At 60.0% G+C, this 19773-nt stretch overlaps 2 protein-coding genes across 2 annotated transcripts; one reads left to right on the plus strand and one right to left on the minus strand.

Moving 5' to 3' along the window:
- The first annotated feature begins 2295 nt into the window (after positions 1-2295).
- On the plus strand, positions 2296-8330 carry FXYD3 (FXYD domain containing ion transport regulator 3). The gene is given in 8 exon segments (XM_072750852.1): positions 2296-2380; positions 5436-5489; positions 6575-6607; positions 6712-6735; positions 7455-7537; positions 7540-7646; positions 7949-7986; positions 8116-8330. Coding segments are annotated over 7 exon segments (345 nt in total). The 5' UTR covers positions 2296-2380; positions 5436-5449; the 3' UTR covers positions 8136-8330.
- Positions 8331-9215: 885 nt separating this feature from the next.
- On the minus strand, positions 9216-18387 carry LGI4 (leucine rich repeat LGI family member 4). Its single transcript, XM_026010285.2, has 9 exons — positions 16548-18387; positions 16079-16150; positions 15796-15867; positions 14419-14490; positions 14221-14292; positions 13818-13987; positions 11538-11702; positions 10932-11437; positions 9216-10129 (listed from the first exon to the last, which is right to left on the minus strand). The coding sequence occupies exons 1-9, from the start codon at positions 16706-16708 to the stop codon at positions 9815-9817; spliced, it is 1605 nt and encodes a 534-aa protein (XP_025866070.1). The 5' UTR covers positions 16709-18387; the 3' UTR covers positions 9216-9814.
- Between the last annotated feature and the right edge of the window lie 1386 nt (positions 18388-19773).

The raw sequence follows: 19773 nt of genomic DNA on the forward strand, positions 1-19773 counted from the left end.
AACCCACCGAGCCAGCCAGGCGCCCCTGAACCAACTTTTCATATCGGGAATTCCGTGTAAAGATTCGGGTCCCTAATATCAATTGAAAATATAACAGCAATTGCCTGGGATGGTGTGGAGACGATCCTTGATGGCTTTTAATTATACTTATTTTGAAGTAGGACATTTTCAGAATATAAAAATTCAAAAGGTACAAGAGGGAGGCGTCTCCTTTGGTGCCAGCCCCCCAGCCTCTCACTAACCAGAGTTATTTCATTCATGAACAAGTGTATGCAAATACATTCTCCACGGCCCCCAAAGGCAGCATACTCCTATATATCTTGCTTTTTTCTGCGCCCATAGTAGCGAGATGTCCTCTCTGTGCACGGAGCTTGTTCCAGTCGTGTTTGGGTGGCTGCCTTTTTTTTTTTTTAAGATTTTATTTATTTATTCATGAGAGAGGGGGGCGGGGCAGAGGGAGAAGCAGGCTCCATGCAGGGAGGCCCATGTGGGACTCGATCCTGGGAACTCCAGGATCACGCCCTGCGCTGAAGGCAGGCGCTCAACCCCTGAGCCACCCAGGGATCCCATGGGTGGCTGCCTTTTAAACAGGACAATAGTTCTCCCGTTTGCCCAGCTGCCAGCGCGCCCTGTGGTCTCGTGCCCGTCCTGCTGCACTCGTTCACAATCCTTGCCTGGCCCCCTTGGCATCTCAGTTTGCAGACGCAGGCCCAGGTAAAGGACAGTCCAGCCCTGAGCTCAGGCCTCTTCTCCCTGATGCCTGCAGTTCCTGCACTTCCCAGCAGAGGGAGACACCACCCAACCCCCAAGAGCACCTAGGGGGTCTTCCCAGGGACATTGCATCTTGAAAGTCTGGGCAAGAGAGGCTGTCTTCCCCGAGACAAAAGACCCCCTTAGCTGCACTGGGATCATCCCCTCCAGGCCTCCCTTGACTGTTTCTGTCTCCCCCTGAACCTCCCACTTTGATGGAGCCTCTCACCCCAAGTGCCCCCTCCACTCCTTGTAGGGTCTTAATGGGAGCAGGGCGGGGAAGGCCTTGTCCTAGTCTAGGCCTGGGATTGAAAAACTGCCTGAGGGAGCCACATAAAGAAAGCGTGTATCTGGGCTTGCCTTCCTTGCTTCCCCAGCCCTTCCTGCTAGGAAGTGGGGGGGTCCTTTCTCCCTGGCCCCACGGACAACCCCCAGCAGACAACCCCCAGCAGAGTCTTGACCTCGGAAACCCCCTTTCCCCATCCTGCACTCCGCACTCTCCCTGGCCTGGCTCCTGCAGCCCTCCTCCCCGCCCCCGAGATGGTGTTGGGGGTCGCCTGGAGTCCAGCTGGTGGCCAGTGCAGAGCCACCCCTTTCCTGGCCCTGCCCCTCCCCATGACCCCAATCCTCCGCCAGCCACTCAAAGGCGCCTTGTTCTCCATCCAGCCCCCAGACAAAAGTCCCTCTGTCTAAAAAGGCAGAATTAGGGGGAGGGGGCACCCCAACGAGGACCATGTGGGGGCCTACACAGACCCCAGCCAGAAGGAATGCCATGAGGAGGAGGGGCAGGAGGGGGGAGGGAGGGAGGGGGCCTTGCACCGCTGCGCAATGGTCTTATCCGGAGTGGGAGGCAGCCTCCACCCCAACGCCCTCGGCCTGGACCCAGGCATCTGGCTCCCAGCACCCTCGGGAAGAGCCCGAGCTAGGAAGGTCTGCCCATGCTCAGAAACCAGTTCCCAATCTCTCCAGGGCACGTTGGGCACTTGGGAGCGAGGTCATGGTCTAAAGCCCGAAGGCGCCCACCCTTCCACTCCTAGCCCTTGTGCACCCCCGCTCCCACCTCATGACCTTGGTCCTATCAGCATCTTCTGCTGACCCTCAAGGGGTCGGAAGCAACAGGCGATCTGGAAAGGGACTTCAGATATCCCGATACTGCCACCAAGCCCTCCTGGACCAAGTGTAGCACACAATCTAAGTGACAGACATGAGATTATCACCCCAGTGCCTCGCCTTCCCCCCACCATTCTTCCAGACAGAAGCTTTGCTGTTGGAGACCTCAACCTTCTTCCTTCCAGGTCCCTTCCACGGGGGCGAGACATTGAAGAAAGCCCCCTCTCCTGATGCGAGGAGCAGATCCCCTCCGCCTACCTGAGGCTGCTGTGACCTTGGGGGCCTCAGGGAGCACCCTGGCTGGGAAGAAGGATGTGGGAGCTGTCTCTTTAAGAGCAGGAATGGGGTGAGAGAGCCCCAGAGCTTTAGGGAGTCCGACTTGTTCTCTACGACTTGTTCTCTACCTGCCCAGGTTTGCCTAGGGCGTGGCAGCTGCGGATAAAGGCAGGACTCAGGCTTAGCAGCCGCATTCCCTCCCCTCTCTCCCAGAACTTTCCAAGCCTTCTGGGGAGCCACACAGGTGAGCGGCTGGGGTCCCCTCCCTCCAACACCCTCTTGGCTCTGCCCCCAAACCACTGCAGCTTTCCCACTGATCTCTGTTAAAGACACTAACTAGAACTTCCTCCTTGCAAGGATTTTTCCGGGGGGGGGGGGGTAAGGAGCAGGAGGCAGGAGATTAGACAAAGCATCTTCCATTGGCCTGATGGGGGGGGTCCCCCCCCACCCTGATCATTTTGCCTTGAGGGGGCTGGGTGAGTGAGCTGGGACGAGGGTAAGGTCCACATGTGGGAGCGGGGTGCCTGGGTGGATCGCGGGTGTCGGAGTGGACCAGAAGCATCTAGGTTGGGCATATCTGGGTGGACAGCGTTGGAGAGGGGTGCCTGGGTGGACGGGGGTATCCAGGTGGATCAGGGCCAGATTGAGGGTATCAGAGTGGATGCGTGGGCGGCGGGGTGGACTTGGGGTGTCTAGGGATTGAGGAGTGTGGGTCCTGGAGACTTCTCAGGAAAGGGGATGGTGGCTTCCTGGGGAAGCTATAAAGTGGGGAGTTGGGTAGGAAATTCCAGGGACATGGGGGAGTCATTCTGCGTGGGCTTGATGGCCACCGTCACAGAGAGGCCAGCAGAGCGCAGGCGGTGGAACCGGCCATCGCACTGGTGTTGGGACCTGCAGGGCAGGGAGGGAGCCCAGAGGGGTGTTTAGAGCCCCCATCTGCAGGCTGTCATCGTCTCCAAGTCCTCACACCAACTACAGTCCCTTCGGGAGCAGCTCAGGGCCCCTTCCAATAGCAGCCTGGGCCAGGAAGGGAAGGTGAGGGCAGCCTGCACTGCAGGAGAGCCAGGCTGGAAAGTTTGCCCTGGGGCTGGGGTGCAGCTGAGATCACCCCTAGGTCTCCCCTGTGCCAGGGACGCCCGGACAGGCCCTGGGGATGGGGAGTAACAGAGCCCTCACAGCCGGGGGGACTTGGTGCATTCCATGGGAAGAGGTTTCAGAGCTGGGACTCTGGGCCCTGGGTGAAGCAGAGAGCACTAAGCTGAGTGAGCAGGGGTTACGAGGCCGTGGCAGCAACGTGGGGCGACCACGGTGCCAACATCATTGAGCGGCGAAGATTCCATGAGTGGGTAAGTGTGAAGAGCTGAGACCAGTGCCTGGCATGGGGTAACCGCTCAAGTAGGCCCTAGCTCTCACTACGGAGGCATCCTCTCGGGTGACAAAGCCTCACGAGGTAGCTTTATGTATTATTTATTTTTTAAGGATTTTATTTTTTTATTCATGAGAAACACAGAGAGAGGCAGGGACATAGGCAGAGGGAAAAGCAGGCTTCTCGCAGGGAGCCCGAGGTGGGACTCGATCCCAGGACCCTGAGATCACGACCTGAGCTGAAGGCATATGCTCAACCACTGAGCCACCCAGATGCCCACGAGGCAGCTTTAGAGGATAGGTGGTCCTGCTACAGACCTGCGCCCTGAGCCACCAGGCTGTCCTGCCCACACACCTGCTCCAGCTCTTCTCCCCAAATCTCTGGGGTCCTAAACGCCTTAGTAATGCTCCCCAAAGCTACAGGCCCCTCCTGCAAGAAATGGTTGCATTTGAGTCCACTGTAGGGGGTTAACCGCTGAGAGGATTGCCAGGACCTGAGTGGGCACAGGGACAGGGAGGAGTGTGTGAGAGCAGGCAGGAAGGAGAAAGAAACTCGAGATGGGGGTTACGTGGAGGGTACGGAGGGAGAGAGATCGGAGAGAGATGGGTGGTTCTCTTCAGCTGTAGAGAGGATCCTGGGGATGGAACAGGGAACGTCCAGGGGCTCAGTGAAATGAGGGCTGGGACAGATCACCTCCAGGGGTGCCAGGGGGTGCAATGGGTGAAGACACAGCAAGGTCGCTGGGCAGCGCCCAGCACAGGATGGGTCGGAGGACAGGCGAGTTCTGGCTGTCAGCATTTTGACAGTGTATGCTTGTGGCAGCGGGGCAGGGGCAGGGGCTGGGGCAGGGGCTGGCGCAGGGGCAGGAGCAAGGGCTGGGGCAGGGGCAGAGAGGGGACATGGGGGGGTGCACAGAGAGATGGGGCTTATCTCAGGCACTCAGGATGGGGGCAGGGTGGGCTGATACCAGACCAGGAAAGGGACGGAGGGATTCTTTATGCTGCACAGCCCTGTCTGGGGAAAGAGGAAATAAGAGCTGCCAAGAGGAGCTTGGCAGGAGCTGGGGCAGGGGCAGGGGCGGGGGTAAGGGCTGGGCAGGGGCAGGAGCTGGGGCAGGGGCAGGGGCAGAAGTGGGGCAGGGGCAGGAGCTGGGGCAGGGGTAGGGGCAGGGGTAGGGGCTGGGGCAGCGCAGAAACCAGGGCTTCGAGGGTGTGGAGACAGATGGGGCTGGGGCTGCAGCCAGGTGGTTCCTCCCTGCTCTGGCCCCCACCCCCACCCCATCCCCCCCGCACCTCCACCACCTCCACCCCAGGCTCCAGTGCTCTCCTCTGCACATCCTGCTCTGAGCAGCCTAAGGAGCCAGCTCCGGCCTGACCCGGGGCCCAGCCCAAGGTCTGCAGAGCCCGGGCAGGGCGGGCAAGCTCCGAGCTGTCTCTGGGAGACACACCCGGGAACCCGGGCCTCCTGCCACCTGGCTCCCAATATCCTGTTTCCCAAAACACCCCGAGGCCCTGAGAGTCCTGAGTGACAAACAGCGGCTGCAGAGCCAGGCTGCTTTAAATCCTGCTCCCTGGCAAGGTGACCCTGCGCACCCATTTTAACCTTTCAGGGCCTCAGTTTCCCCAACCGTAAGATGGGGATGGCAGCAGACAGCGCCTCCCTCTTTTGGTCACCAGGGCGATTCCCGTAAAGCCCCAAACCGGTGTCCAGTGAGTTATTACTGCAGCTCCTTGCCAGGTCTCCGTCGTCGCCCACCCCCCTGTACTCTGCGGCTCCTTCTTACCTTCCAGCCGGGGGTGGGGGCGGGGGGGTTAGTGCCAGCCTTTCTGCCCCGGGGCGAGCTGTGTACCCTGGGTGGGAGCAGAGTAGGAGAGGATCGGGAACCAGAGGCCCTGCTAAAGCTGGACCCTCCCCACCCCCCCAACCCCTCCAGGCCAGCTCGCTGACATGCAAAAGGTGGTCCTGAGCCTGCTCATCTTCCTGGCAGGTGAGCACCTGTGCCCCGGGCTGCCTTTTCCCCAAACCCCTCCACTGAGGGGTGGCAAAGCCCCACGTGTGTGTGTGTGTGTGTGTGTGTGCGCGTATGTGTGTCTCTCTCTCGTGCTTCCTGCCTCCCCTGTGGGGTGGTGACTACCCAGACAGCATCTCCTTGAGGGGGAACCGGTGGCTGCAAAGTACACACGGAGACAGCGGCTCACACTGCTGCAGAGTCACCGTCTTGAGGCCTCCTTGATGGGACGGCTCAGCCCTGTGTGCTGTGTCTTTACCACCTCCCCAGCACCTTATTAGGAGAGGTAACTGGGAGCTTAGTGGATACAGCAGCTACAGGAATCCTCAATTTCCCCAGCTGTAAAAATGAGGACAATACTGGTCCGTACTTAGCGCTGTCGTCGTGAGGATGATGCAAGTTAGTATGTCAAAAGCGGTTAGAACGGGGCCTAGTACGGAGTAAGCACTATGTGCTTGTGCTTTAAATATAATTAAAACTTATTAATGGCTCTTTGACAAAAAGAACAGAGCTTAGGGCCAGAGCTCAGGTAGCCTGCTGCTTCTGGCCAGAATGTAATCCTAGTCCTTTGCTTTTATTGTATTTTTTATCCCTTACATTAGGCAAGACTGGCATTCCATTCAGGGTAGTGATAGAAAGCTGCATTTCTTTTAAATACAGTGTATTGGGTTTATAATTAGTAATTCGCTCTAAAAGGAAGTGGTGAGCACACACCAGAACAGGTGCGGTGTGGACGAGGCTCTGAGATGGGAACCGGTACCATCTGTCAGCGTGACAAGAATGTTGCTCCGTTTCTGCAGGAGGCAGGGTTAGCCAGGTGTCTGGAAGCACCAGGTGGAGGGGTGGTCCAAAGACACCCCGAGTAAAACGGATTTAGGGAGGCAGCATTCAGGCGGGGCTCTCCGGGGTTGGGGCCAGACCCCTGTGCCCTCAGCAGGTGTGTGTGTGGGGTGACTGTCCACCAGGGGACCCTCTCTCAAGGCCCCCGAGGCCCTGCGGCCCTGCCTGCCGGCATTGCTGGGGCCAGCATGGCCATCCCCTCTCCTTCCTGCTTCTCCCAGCAGGCCTGCCTGCCCTGGAGGCCAACGACCCAGAAGGTGAGTCAGACACGTCCACCAGGCTCGCCCCCAAATTCTTCCCCACACCCCTGCCCTCCTGGCTGTTGTCCTGGACTCATGTTCTTTTTTTTCTTTCCTTGCAGATAAAGACAGTCCTTTCTACTATGGTGAGAATTAGTGCCGCTGTCTCCCAGCCACTACCCCCTCCCCACAGCCCACTTTGTGCCAAGGGGCCCCCACAGGTCGGGCAGGGGTCTGATGTGCGTGAAACAGGGGTGAGGATAGGAAGAGGCAGGGATGGGGGGCGGGCACTGAACTGTCGACAATAATAAAAGGAACGAGCCCTGCCAGTCTGGTCCTTGGGAAGGTTCCCTTCCAGCAGGAGAGACGCACACAGGAAGCCAGGCGGTTCACAAGGAGCCGTTGTTAGGGTTCAAATCCACTGCTGGGAGGAGGCTCGCCTTGCGACAACCGCCTGGGTGGCCTCCCTGCTGTTGCTCAGACACAGCACACACACTCCAAGCCTCCAGACCTTTGTGCCTTCTGATCCCTCTGCCATGGCCCCCTGCCTTGCCTCCTCGGGTCCCTGCCCAGAGAGGCCTTCCCTGACCACCCTCCCTAAAAGAGCTGCCCTCTGACTTTTTGTTCCCTGGCTCTGCTTATTTGTCTTCAGACAGATAAGCTTATCTCCACCTGACCTTCCATTAAATCTCTTATCGCTTGTTTGTTGGGTAAAGGGAGGGCTGGGGGGCTGCTGTCCTCTCGGCTCCGTGTCCCCAGCTCCCTGCCCGTCATAAGGCGCCCGATACCTACCTGTCGAATGGAGGGAGGTTGGGCTGGGGAGGACACAGGCAGGCATCGATCGCCTCCTCTGGGTTTCTCCTAGACTGGCAGAGGCTCCGGATCGGTGGGCTCATCTGTGCCGCGGTTCTGTGCACCATCGGCATCATCGTCCTCATGAGTGAGTGGGGACCCTGGTGGCCCGCTGGCAGGGCAGCGCTGTGGGTCCCCTCCCCCAAACCGTTCTTTCTCCCCCAACAGGTGGGAAATGCAAATGCAAGTTCAGCCAGAAGCCCAGGTAAGATGGGTTCCCTGCGTGTCCGCTTCACACTAAGCAGTGAACACATTTCACCGGTGAAAAGAGCTAAATCTTGCAGAAAGAGGCCTCCCAGCTCTGCCCTGGAGAATTCCCGCCACTGAGATTTCCCAGGTTTATTCTTCGGAGCTGATAGTCTTCAGAGGGCCCTGAATCCTGGAAAGCTTTGCTCCCATTCCAGGAAAAATAGCCAGGAAGCTATGTCGGGGCAAGCTGAGAATCCTCTAGGCTTGAGGGAGAGGACAGGTGGGTGGATACAGATCTCACCGCTTTTCTTTCCCTAGCCACCATCCGGGGGACGCCCCACCTCTCATCACTCCAGGTAAGACAGGAACAGAATGGGCGTGCAGGGAACACAGGATGGGAGGGGTGGGTGCGTGGGAGTGTGTGCACGTGCCTTGGGGAAAAAAACTCCATCTGCTCTCACAAGCGGACCCATCATCTCTCCCAGGCTCTGCCCAGAACTGCTGAGGATGCATCACCCAAAAGGACATAGAGGTCCCTTCTCTTCCCTCAAGTCCTGGCTCTGCACAGGAGCCCGGACACCAGGATAGAATTCTCCTTCCTTGCCTCAGACCACCTTGCCAGGGCTTCATCTTACCTCTCTCCGGAGGGGTCTTTTTGTCCAATTTGTATTCTTAACATTGATCTCGCCTCCTGTCCAAAGAGCCTCAAGACTCCCTATGTGTACACGGGGGTGGGCTTTTGAGGACTGGAAGGTGGATGCACACTGGCAGCTGGTGCAGAAGCTGGAAGCTGAATCTCCTTGTTGGGAAAAGCCCAAGACCTGCTGAGTGGCATGCGGCCCACCCTCTGCCTCCAAGGCTAGGGGAACCACAAGCACAATTTAAGATTTTTCTAGTAGCCAAATGGTGGACACTTTGGGGGGTGAAAGAGAGCTCTAACCAGATGCACTGCTGGGACGTTCAAGGGGACACTGAGACCATCCCAGGAAAACAAAGGTGTGGATGTTCCTACCATGATAGGAGCAGTCAGATAGCTTATGATTTTAATAGTAAGACCGCATGACCCTCCTACCCACCCCCGAGACCCCACTTTATTATAGAAAACCCTTCCTAATACCCAACTGTCCCCGTGAGGCCTTTAAATAATGCCCCACGGCACTCCTAATAATATATAGTGGCCATACGGTGTGAGAACCTCCAAGGAGCCACAGACTCCTCTGAAACCCCCCATGCCCAGGAAGATCTCCAAGATGCCCCCGAGGGCCACCCCATGAAATGCCTCAAACCCTTTAAAACACCCAAAATGATCTCCTACAATGCCCTGAGACAGGACCCCAAGAAGAGACCCACAATAATCCAGCGACTTGTCCCCTAATAAGGCCCTAAAATCCCTTGAACATCCCATGACCCCCCCACCCCCAACCATGAGCTCACACTCATGGGGCAAGCGAATGCGCACCAGGGCAGCCAAGATGCACCCCCGGGACCCCTCCACCCCCACAATACAGCTCCTGGGTCACCACTCCCGCCCCCGCCCCGGCCACTCAGGAAACACCTCTCCCAAGTACCCCCACCCACGAGCGCGGCAGGTGCACAGCGCGTTTATTGAGCTCATACACTTCCGGTCCTCAGCCCCGCCCCTCGGCGGAGACGGGCAGCTCCCGCTTTCCCACCGGTTCCCCCGCGCACGCGCAGAGGGCCCACACGCTGGGCTTCCGCCTCGGCAGCGGGCATGCGCACAGGCAGCAGAGGCCCTCAGCAAGCCCGGCGGGGAACCGCGCCCGGCGACTGATGACGTCACGGAGGCGGGCGCTAAACGCGATTGGCCGGACTGCGCTTAGGGGGAGGGGACTGCTGGCTGCTCCTCGGCCCTTTCCCGGGAGCAGGGCGGGTGGGTGCGGGCGGGACGGGCGCCTGCGGACCTCGTGGGGCTCTGCGCGGCACCCGGCGTGGCGGCACCCGGCGTGGCCTCTGTACCCCGGGCCCTCGCAGCGCCCCGGCCCGCGCCCCCACGTCATCCTTAGAGACGTGACGTCAGACCCGAGGGCCAGCTCTCGCCTTGAACTTGGCCTGTGGTCAGGACCTCGCAGGCACCAGGAGGCCGGTGCAGGGGGGAGTCCAGAGGCCTGGGCTGCCGCGCCGGTGCCCCCGCCCTCCGGGCCATGCCCAAGGCCCCCGCGGGTCTCAGGCGCTCAGGTCTAACTCGTGGTGCTGGTAGATCTGTGTGGGGCCCTTGAAGCAAGCGGCGAAGAGGAAGCGTCTGCCGGCCATGGTGACGTGAGCAAAGGCGCGAGGGGCCACCAAGGCTGGGGGCCCCAGCTCCTGCAGTGGCTCCAGGAGCCCCTTGTCAGGCTCGAGGCGGAAGACCTGGCTGAAGGCGAAGTCGCTGCCCAGGATGGCCAGCTGGTCCCTGGCGATGAGCAGGGGCTGGAAGACGTGGGCACCTCGCGAGGGGACTTGCTGCAGCAGGCGGAACATGGAGCCGTCCCAGCGCATGACCTGTGAAGTGCGGCCGCTGGTTAGGGCCTGGGGTCCAGGAGGCCCGGGTCTGCCCGTGTCCTCGGGGCTTCGGAGCACCTGGACCGGCCTGGAGGTCCCTAAACTCCCACAGCTTTCTTACCTTCACACCTGTCACCGCCCAGCTGCCCAGGCCCCAGACGCCAGGTCGTTCCTGGCCTCTCCTCGCTCTCCCTCGCACCCCACGTAGAATCTGTGGGTTTTTCCTATGAGGGTGTCTATTTCTCCGTCTCCTCTGGCCGCACTCCCCCCGCCACAGTCACCTCCCTCCGTGACTGCCGCCTCTTCCCTGGCTCTCCACTCCCATCCCTGCACCCAGTCTGCTCCCTACACACGTGTCCTGTGAACGCCTGACTCCGCCTTGTAGGCCCAGAGCGCTCCACTTGGCTGTTCCTCACCCCAGAAGGGGAATGCTGGAGGGGGGTGGGCCCTCAGCCCTGGGGGGTCCAGCGTGTGGTGGTTGTGGCCAAATGTAAGTCTTAGAGTGCGTCATTGTTACGGAGCTGGGGTTAGGGACCAGTGTCAGGGTTGGGGGTAGGAAGTGGCTTATGGTCAGCCAGCCTTGAGGAGTCATAGTGGTCTTGGAGTCGGTGTTGGGGTGGCCAGACGTCAAGGATCAGTACATTAGGTGGGGTCAGAGTTCGAAGGTCAGCTCAGAGTTTGGAGGCCTGCGTGCAAGGCGGGGTCAGTGCCCGAAGACCAGCCCACATCAGGGGGCCAGCGCTGAAAAGCCAGCCCCGAGGGGATTCGGCTTGGCCCCCACCCCGAGCAGGCCCAGCCTCACCATGGAGTCCCCGATGTAGCGCGTCAGGCACAGGAACACGTCCCCGCCAGCCTGGAAGTGGCGCGTGGCATAGACGTCCTCGGCCTCGGGGATGTCCGTGCGCCTCTCGAAGCGGCCCCCGAGCCAGTGGAAGAGCACGGGCCGCTGCGAGGCGGAGGCCAGCAGCAGGTGCGGCCGGCCGTCCAGCTCCAGGGCCTCGGCGTCCGTGTCCCGGTGCCAGGCGTGCAGGCTCTGGCGGGGGTAGAAGCCGGGCCCGTCCTGGCACAGCAGCGTGGTGCTGCCCGCCTTGGAGGCGTCGGCCACCACGAAGCAGGGCTGCCCGTCCAGCCACAGGAGCTCGGCGTCATTGGGCCGCAGCAGCCGCCGCGGGGCCAGGGCCTGAGTGGGCGCCAGGCGCAGGCCGGGGCCGGGCCGGGCCCACAGCTGGGAGCCCCCCCACAGGCGGGCGGCCAGCACGAAGAGGCGCGGGCCCAGGACCAGCGGCTTGCAGGACACCACGGAGGGCGCTGTGGGGGCGTCGGGGAGCAGGCCCCGGGTTAGGCCGCCAGCAGGGCAGGCCCACCAGGCGGCTGTGGGGCGCGGGGAGGACGGAGGCGGGGCGCTCACCGGACAGCTCTTCCTCGGGCCGGAAGCGCTGCAGGCTGTAGTCCCAGGCCAGGATCAAGCAGCGGCCGGCAAAGGGCTGTGCCAGGACCATGTGGGGCTCCCCCTGGTAGGAGAAAGACTCCACGCCCAGCGCCGACTCCCCGACCGTCTGGAACCAGGACAGCTCTGGGGGTGGCGGGAGAGAGTCAGGCAGGGCCCTCGTCGCCGAGCCTCGGTTTGCACATCTCTGCAACGAGGACCGCTGCGGTGTGCGCCCCAGCGGGACTTACAGCGGAATCTTCCTATCGGTTGGTGGATCAAGTCACGACAAGATGGTGATCCTTGATTTCCTAAGCTGCCTGGCATCAACTCATCGCTTAGGAACCGCATGGTTATTCGTTCATTCACCTCCCCAAGCTCCCTCTGGGGGACATCCCATTCCGTCCGTTTTACAGACGAGGGATCCAAGGCTGAGAGGCTCAGGCAGCCGGTTGCGCAGCACAATCCATCCTTCCCCCCTTCCATGAAAGAACTGGGGCGCAGAGCTGGCCAGCTGCAGGCCACCTTATCCCAGCGCTGCCCCCGACGCCTCCCTCCTGATATTAGGTGTGGCCATGTCCAGGCCGGGTTCCCAGCGGAAAAGAGCCAAGTGATGGGGGCAATGCTCGCTCGCTCGTTTGGCAACGGCTCCCCTGGACTTGGTCTCTTTCCCCTTCTCCCCATGACCTGGCAGATGGATGTGCGACAACTCCGTTTCAACCACGAGAAAACCAGGACGACACCCGGGGGCTGCCCCACCCGCCTCGACTGCTCACCTCAGACCCTTCGGTCGTCTTTAATTCGTGGTATTTCGAGCCTCTTTGTTACAGCAACTTAGCTTTTACGGTATTGATGCACCAAGGTGGCCCGGCACGGTGAGGGGGGAGCCGGGTGATGGACTCCTGGTTATAATACCCCACTCCATGTGCCAGGCCCTGTTTCCAGGCCCCAGGGTTGAAGCAACGAACCGAGCTACCAAGGATGCCCACGCAAAGGTGGGTCTATTAAAAATGTCCATCATATCATCACCCCCTCTCCCTGCTCGAAACCCCCCGCGGGTTCCCCCAGCCTTTAAAGTCCACTCTGCTGTCTGTGAGCTTTCAAAGCCCTACACAGTGAGGCCCCTGCTGCCTTCAGCCTCACCTGTGTCTTTCCCTTCACTCAGTCCCCCAAGGTGCTGCCTGCCTGTGATCTGCAGGCAGGACAGACTGCTGCCTCAGGACCCTTGCACATGCTGTTCCCTCTATCTTGAGTGCCCTTCCCTCTGAACCTCACTGAGCTACATCTGGATGTAAAGCCAACTCTTCGGAGAAGCCTTCTCCGATGCCCCGTGGAAGTGGGACCGCTCCGTCCCCTTCATCTCCCTCATCGCTCCCTGGGTTTGCACAACGTGTAGCATACATTTGTTTCTGCAGCATTTTGTTTAATATCTACATCCTCACCCACCAGGGCTTCTGAGGGCAGGGCCCACGGCCATCTGGGTTACCATGGTGCACCCATCGCCTCTCACAGGGCAGGACACAGAGCGGCCCTCAGTGACTGCTTGTGACCCTAAGTTAACTTCTCTGGTTCTAGGAGTCCCACAAACCAAAAACACGTCTTACGCTGAGATGATGGTAAGAATTGATGATTATATTAGTAGCCTTCGGATTTGATCTCAAATACCCACTCCTTCGGGAAGCCGTCCCTGGCCCTCCTGCTCCACCTTCCCCTGGCACTGGCCCTGGCTCGGGGCGCCTGCAGGTGGGCTTCCCCCACCCCGGCCCTGAGCACTTTGGGCTCTCACTCTCCACCGTCTCTGTGCTGCGGGCTTGGGGAGCGCAAGAGCCGGGGCCATCCTCATCCCTGCTGTGCCTCTTGCATGGCCCAGGACCCATAAAGGTGCCAAAATGTATTTATGGAAAAGCAAAATAGCAAGTATCATAGCAAGTATTTGTAAATGGTCATTTTTTATATGAATAACAACCACCAGAGTGAACACTTGTGAGGGCCTCCCATCCAAGGCTCTGCGCCAAATGCGGGCGTGGGTGGATGCATCACTGAATTCTCGCTGCAATCCTATGTCACGGCTTATTACCTCCATTTTACGGATGAGGAAACTGAGGCTCAGGGAGCCGATGCTCATGCCCAGGGTCTCACAAGCTGGGAAACAGCAGAGCAGGGAGCGAGGTGAGCCCTCCAGCCCTGGGAGCCATTCCCCTGATCTCCCGCCTTCTTCTGGAACCCCTGCGGTCCCTCCCACCCTGCCGGGAAAGCCCCCACCTATGGCTCTGCACTTGAACGTCTTGGGGTCCAGGTGGCGGAGCTGCATGTGGGCCAGAGCGGTGGGGCCAGCGCAGGCCCCGGTCCCCACGCTGGCATTCACGGTGGGCATCCACTGCAGCAGCCAGAGGACACGGCAGTCACACTGGAACGGGTTCCCACGGAGGTCCCTGGGGCAAGAGGCCGGGGAGGGGCTGCGACCTGGCTTCCACCCCCCTGGAGGCCACGTCCGCCGCCCCCTCCCCGGGCAAAGGTTCAGGATGAGGCCCCAGAGGCGGTGTGTGAAAAATACGGAAGAACCATCGCATACTGATCTGTGTCGACCAAAAGTGGGCACAGCCATTCCCGTCCCTCTCCAGCATCCCCAGACTCCCCGGAGCCACCCAGCCCCCTTGAGCCTCACACATGAGTTAGGGTCTCCAGGCCTCGGAACAGGAATCTGGGGAGGGTCTCGAGATTGTTATTGGCCAGGCTCCTGGTGGAAGGAGAGAAGGAGGAGGGGCTGTCACCAGCTACCCGGCTCCCCTGTGTCCCTGGGGGCTGGGGCTGGGGCTGGGGGGCTGTCTGGGTGGGCTGGTGAGCGAGTGGGGGAGGCACGCACAGGTGTGTGAGTGAGCGAAGTCCTCTGAGCGCGTTCTTAGAGATGGAGCCAATCTCATTGTCCTCAATGAAGCTGTGGAGGGAAGGTGGGGTGAGGGGGAGGCCCTCGGGTCCCTGCGGTGGCCACGGAGCGTTTGGGGAAACTCAGCCCACCGAAGCCTCCCCAGGAAACTCTCCTCCCCAAGGTTCCCCACTATCATCCCAGGAGCCAAGAACCTAACCCTGGGCTCACTGCCAGCCTGACAGTGAGCACTGCCACCGCATCACCACCACTGCCACCACAGGACCACCGACACCAGCACTCGCTCCAGTATCACCGCCAGCACCTCCACCGTCATCCATCTGACCAACACCTGTCAGATGTGCCCCTGTCGCCATCACCAACCCCGGTGCCAGTGACTGTTACTGTCATCCACACCATACTGTGCCACCACCGCCACCAGCACCAGCATCACCACCCACTCCCGTCGTCCACACCAACAGCATCGTCGCCAAGCCTTACCCAGCTATACTGATAAGCGTCACCGGCAACACAGCCTTCACGGTGGCCCCAACAGGACTGCCACCGTCATCACCAACACTGCCACTATTATCAAGGCTTCAGCACAGGTACCGGCGTTGCCAATACCAACGTCACCGTCACCCCCAGCACCACCACCGCCACAACTTCCATACACATCAACACCTCCATCATCGCCACCAAACCCGGGGCCAGCAACGTTGCCCTTGCACCAACACCAGCATCCCCCACAGCCGTTGCCAACAGCGACACCGATGCTGTAATTACCAACACCCACAACACTGATAGTAGCAACACCAGCCCCTCAAACTTCACTGCCAGCACCAGCACCAGCACCATTGGGTCTGCCATTGTGACCAACATCATCCCCACTTCATTGTCCTTAATTATTAAGGACACCCCTTCCCTGTGAGCAGCAGCGACAGGATCACCATCAACATCGTGATCACTGACACCGACACCAATGCTGGTGTTGTCACACTGTCACCACCACCACTACCACCACCAGTACCACCATCACCATCTCAGAGCTGTTTCCTGTTCATTTGAAGTATTTCCTATCTCTGGCCTCTTTTACTCTCCCTGGGCTCCCCTGAGTCAGGTAGAGAGCCAGAAACAGTCTTGGGGCTGTGGATCTTGTGGCACAGAGAGGGGAGGTGAGCAGGCCGGGATCACACAGCTGAGCAGGAGCCCAAGACGCCAGGCCTCTCGCCCTCCAAGAGGGACCCTTGTCCAGACACTCCCCCTACCCATGCCAATAAGGCCCTACCTGCCTCTACTCTCAGAGCCACAGATTCCCCGCCCCCAACTTCCTCTCCCAAGCCCCCACCCCTGTCCCCATCCCCTGGCCTCACTCACAGGTACCGCAGGTGGGACAGGCCCGCAAAGGCATCGTCCTCAATCACCGAGAAGGAGTTGGATGTGAAGAGGCTGCCAAGGGAGCAAGAAGAGTTTTTTCCCCAAAATTACTGCCCCCCATGAGATTTAAACATTGGCTCCCACCCTCCACCCACATGGACACGGTCACACACACCTGTACGTGCACGTACACCTCTGTGCACACCCCCCCCCCCCCACGCACCTGTGCCAACACCCACCCACTCCCTCGAGCTTGTCCTCGGCTCAGCTGAGCCGCACTCACAGCAGGTGTAGGGTGGGCACCCTCAGGAAGCTGCCGGCCTTCAGCTGGGTGACTCCAGTCCTAACGAGTGAGCTGGGGACGGAGGAGAAAACCACCCCAATGCTCCGGTCCCGCCCCAGAGCCGTCTCCTGTCTGGGGGACACTGGCACGCCGCCCCAACCCTGGATGTCTTTCCTTTCCATCCTAGGGAAACAGGCATTGGCCCTCCTCACTTGGCAAGGATCCTGGCGACATCCAGCCCCCCAACCCCGTCTGCCCCGCGCCCCCCACCTGGAGCCCCAAATGCTGCCCTGGGCTTTGGAGTTTCCCTTCGGCTCCTGTCCACATCCCAGCAGCTCCCTTCGAGGCATCCCGACAGCCCTTGCTGCCCACCTCCCAAGATCCTGGAGGGTCCCGGCTTCCTCAGGGACCCCGCACGCCCTGCCCCCGGCCCCTGGGGCCCCAGGTCCTCACCCACTGTGACACTCACAGCGACAGCAGCGTCGGGGAGAAGCTGTCGGGCAGGTCCGGAGAGCCCTCGCACAGGGCGCTGTCCTTGGAGCAGGAGCAGCTCAGGGGGCACTTTCCCTTGGGGGGCCTCCAGGCGCCGGCCCCCGCCAGCAGCAGCAGCAGCACGCCCGCCCCTCCCATGCCCCCTCACCCCTGCCGCCGCCGCTCTCTGCTCGATGCCCACCCGCGCGGTGGGTGGCTCGGGGCCACTACCTCCGCCCCGCCGGGCGGCCCCCCATCCGGCCGGCTGGCACAGCGCGGCCGCCGCGTCTCTCCCTTCGTCTCTCCTTCAGCTGCCTTCTCTTCCTGTATGCCCTGGGCGTCTAATTTTCTTGGTTCTCTCTCTCTCTCTCTCTCTCTCTCTCTCTCTCTCTGACTCAGTGAGTTAGTCCGCTTCCCACTCTCTGTCTTTAGTTCCGTTTGTCTCTCTATCTCTGTTTCTTTGTCTCTCTCTGTTTCTGTCTCTGTCCGTCTGTCGGCCTGTGTGTGTGTGTGTGTGTGTGTGTGTGTGTGTGTCTGTGTGTGTGTGTCCCTCTGTCTGGTGTCTTTATTTCTCACGGCCCCTTCCAATTCCCCTTCTCCCCTTCCTCCCACGCCCCTTCTCCTTGGAGGTTTGGGAAAAGGACTCACTGGGGCACCGGGTGCGCCGCTGGGCACTGCCGCGGCGGGAGGAGGGGGTCAGAGGCCATAGGAAGAGCGGCCCTAAGGAAGGGACTGGATGGCCCCATGGGAGGGGAGGGGCTGCAAGGGCTGGAGCTGCCCTGACCCCTCTCAGCCGGCCCCCTCCCCAGATGCCCCCTCCACCCCGCTCCACCCCACTCGGTGTGTGAGGAGCGTGTCACCAGGGTGGGGAGTGGATGGCTCTGCAGGTGGGGGTGGGATGGCAGGAGCGACCCCGGGGAAGGGGGGGTGCTGGTCCCATCCTGGGCTCGCCCAGCCAGCCCCCTCCCCGGAGGGTGTGATGAGCCGGGCCCCAAGCCTCAGAGGGGGCCAGCTGCTCCCTCTGGTGGCCACACTCGGCGGGACAGCAGCCCTGCCCGGAGCCCACAGCCGCCGGCCCCGCCTCAAATTAACCCCCTGAGTACCAACCACCCACTGGGATAAGGAGCCGACTCCAGGGGAAACCGATGGTGAGGATGCCACCCCCTTCCTCGGCGTTGGCTCTGCGCTAGGCCCTGTCCTGACACTTCGTCTCTCAGCTCATGCTGAGCTCGCCGCACCCTCTGAGGCTGATCCTCTTACGTGGCTGTTTTACAGATGGAAACACTGAGGAGGGAGGTCAAGTCAACTTGAGATTTGGGTTAGGGACTGGGGCAGGGCCAGCTCTGGAGCCCAGGCAGCCAGCTCCAGGGCCTCTCCGCGTGACTTTGTGTTCCCTCCTGGGGGACCAGAGCTCATGGATATTGGTCATTTTCATTTGGACTAAGCTTTTAGCAATTTGGATAGATTCTGTCCATTAAGTAAGAAAAATAAATACGGACGCCTGGGTGGGTGGCTCAGCGGTTGAGCATCTGCCTTCGGCTCAGGATGTGATCCCCGGGTCCTGGGATCGAATCCCGCGTGGGGCTCCGCACGGAGCCTGCTTCTCCCTCTGCCTGTGTCTCTGCCTCTCTCCGTGTGTGTCTCTCGAGAATAAAGAAATTAAGCCTTTTAGGAAGAAAGAATTAAAAAAAGAAAAAGAAATAAATGACACTTGTACCCAACCCGAAATAGTCGTAGTAATAATCATTGAGCCCTTGCTGTGTGCCTGACTTAACACGAATGTGATCAGCTCCCACAACAACCCTGTGAAGGGAGTCATACTACTGATCCCCACTTTGCAGATGGAAAAAATGAGGTATGAAGAGGTTTATCGATTCGCTTCATGGCCCTGGACCGAACTAAACCAACCCACCCTCCTCCCCACCCTGAGGAAAACACACAGCCTCTCCGGCTACGGCCACGCACACCCAGAAGACTCGGAGGTCAGGAGGCTCGACAGCACCAGCTCAGGAGGGATCACAGACTCAGCTCTGCGTGGCTCCGGCAAGTCATCTGGCTCCCTGGTCCTCAGTTTCCCCATCTGTCAAGTGGGGCAATTGGTGGCTCCCACTTCCCCAGTGTGTAGAACAGTCCATGAGATGAGGGGGGCGGTGGCCCCCGCTTGTGGACCAGTGCAGGGCGGGCCCCCCACGGTGGCCGGCAGGCCTGCAGGTGGATTCTGGATCCCAGTGCTTGTCCTGCACCCGAATGGCTCTGTGATTTGAGCAAGGCCTTCGGGACTTGGTTACCTCGGCTATAAAGCAGAGGTGATAAACTTCTTTCCAAAGCCTTTGCAAAGATGAAGAACTTGTGCCAGGGACACAGGGGGGACACAGGCGTAAATCCATACAGCGTCCCCGGCCAGCAGCGTTCTCACTTGGGTTTGCAAAGAGGATGATGATGACGACAGTGACACTAGCTAACCTTTTTTTTAGTCACTCACTGTTGGCCAGGCTTTGTTCTAAATGCTTTCCACGGATCGCTTCAGATAATCATCCCAGCTTCCCTCTGAGGTGACTACGATTTTATCTCTGTGCTACAGTAGGAGAAACTGAGCCTCAGAGCGGTTATGTCATGTGCCCAACGTCACCTAGCACGGAAGTGGCTGAGCTGCTCCACTCTGGAGCTGTCGGCCTTGTGAGGAGGAGATGCCAAGGACTGGCTGCAGCTGGCCGGGTGCCCCCAGCCCTGCTTGACTTCCCTGCTCCGCTGTCAGCCCTCCCCACGGCTGCATAAACATCCTGGTTATCATTAACCAAGGCCTGCTGGTGACCCAGGGGTGCAGGGCCACGGGGGGCAGAGGCTCAGATGTACAGGGATGAGGGTGCATTTCAAAGCCACCTCTGAGGCTCCTCTGAGACCGTACACACACACACGCACACACACGCACACACACGTATCGTGTGAGCACGTGCGAGCGTGTCCACCTGCCCCTGAAACTGCGTCCTACAGAGCCGGAGCCCACGTCTGACTCCTTCAGCGTGCCGGCGGTTTCTGTCCTTAACCACCAGGGACCTCAGGAGAATTAGCTCCACTGTGCTGACCCTTGTTTTGCTCATCTCTAAAACGGGGTTCATAATAGGACTGTGTTGGCCTCAGCGTTTTACATACGCTCTTGGTGATTTCTCCATTTTATAGGACAGAAAACTAAGGCATAGAGAGGTCACATGGGCTGCTCAATGTCG

Source organism: Vulpes vulpes, chromosome 1 (genome assembly GCF_048418805.1).
Source record: "Vulpes vulpes isolate BD-2025 chromosome 1, VulVul3, whole genome shotgun sequence".
NCBI lineage: Eukaryota > Metazoa > Chordata > Mammalia > Carnivora > Canidae > Vulpes > Vulpes vulpes.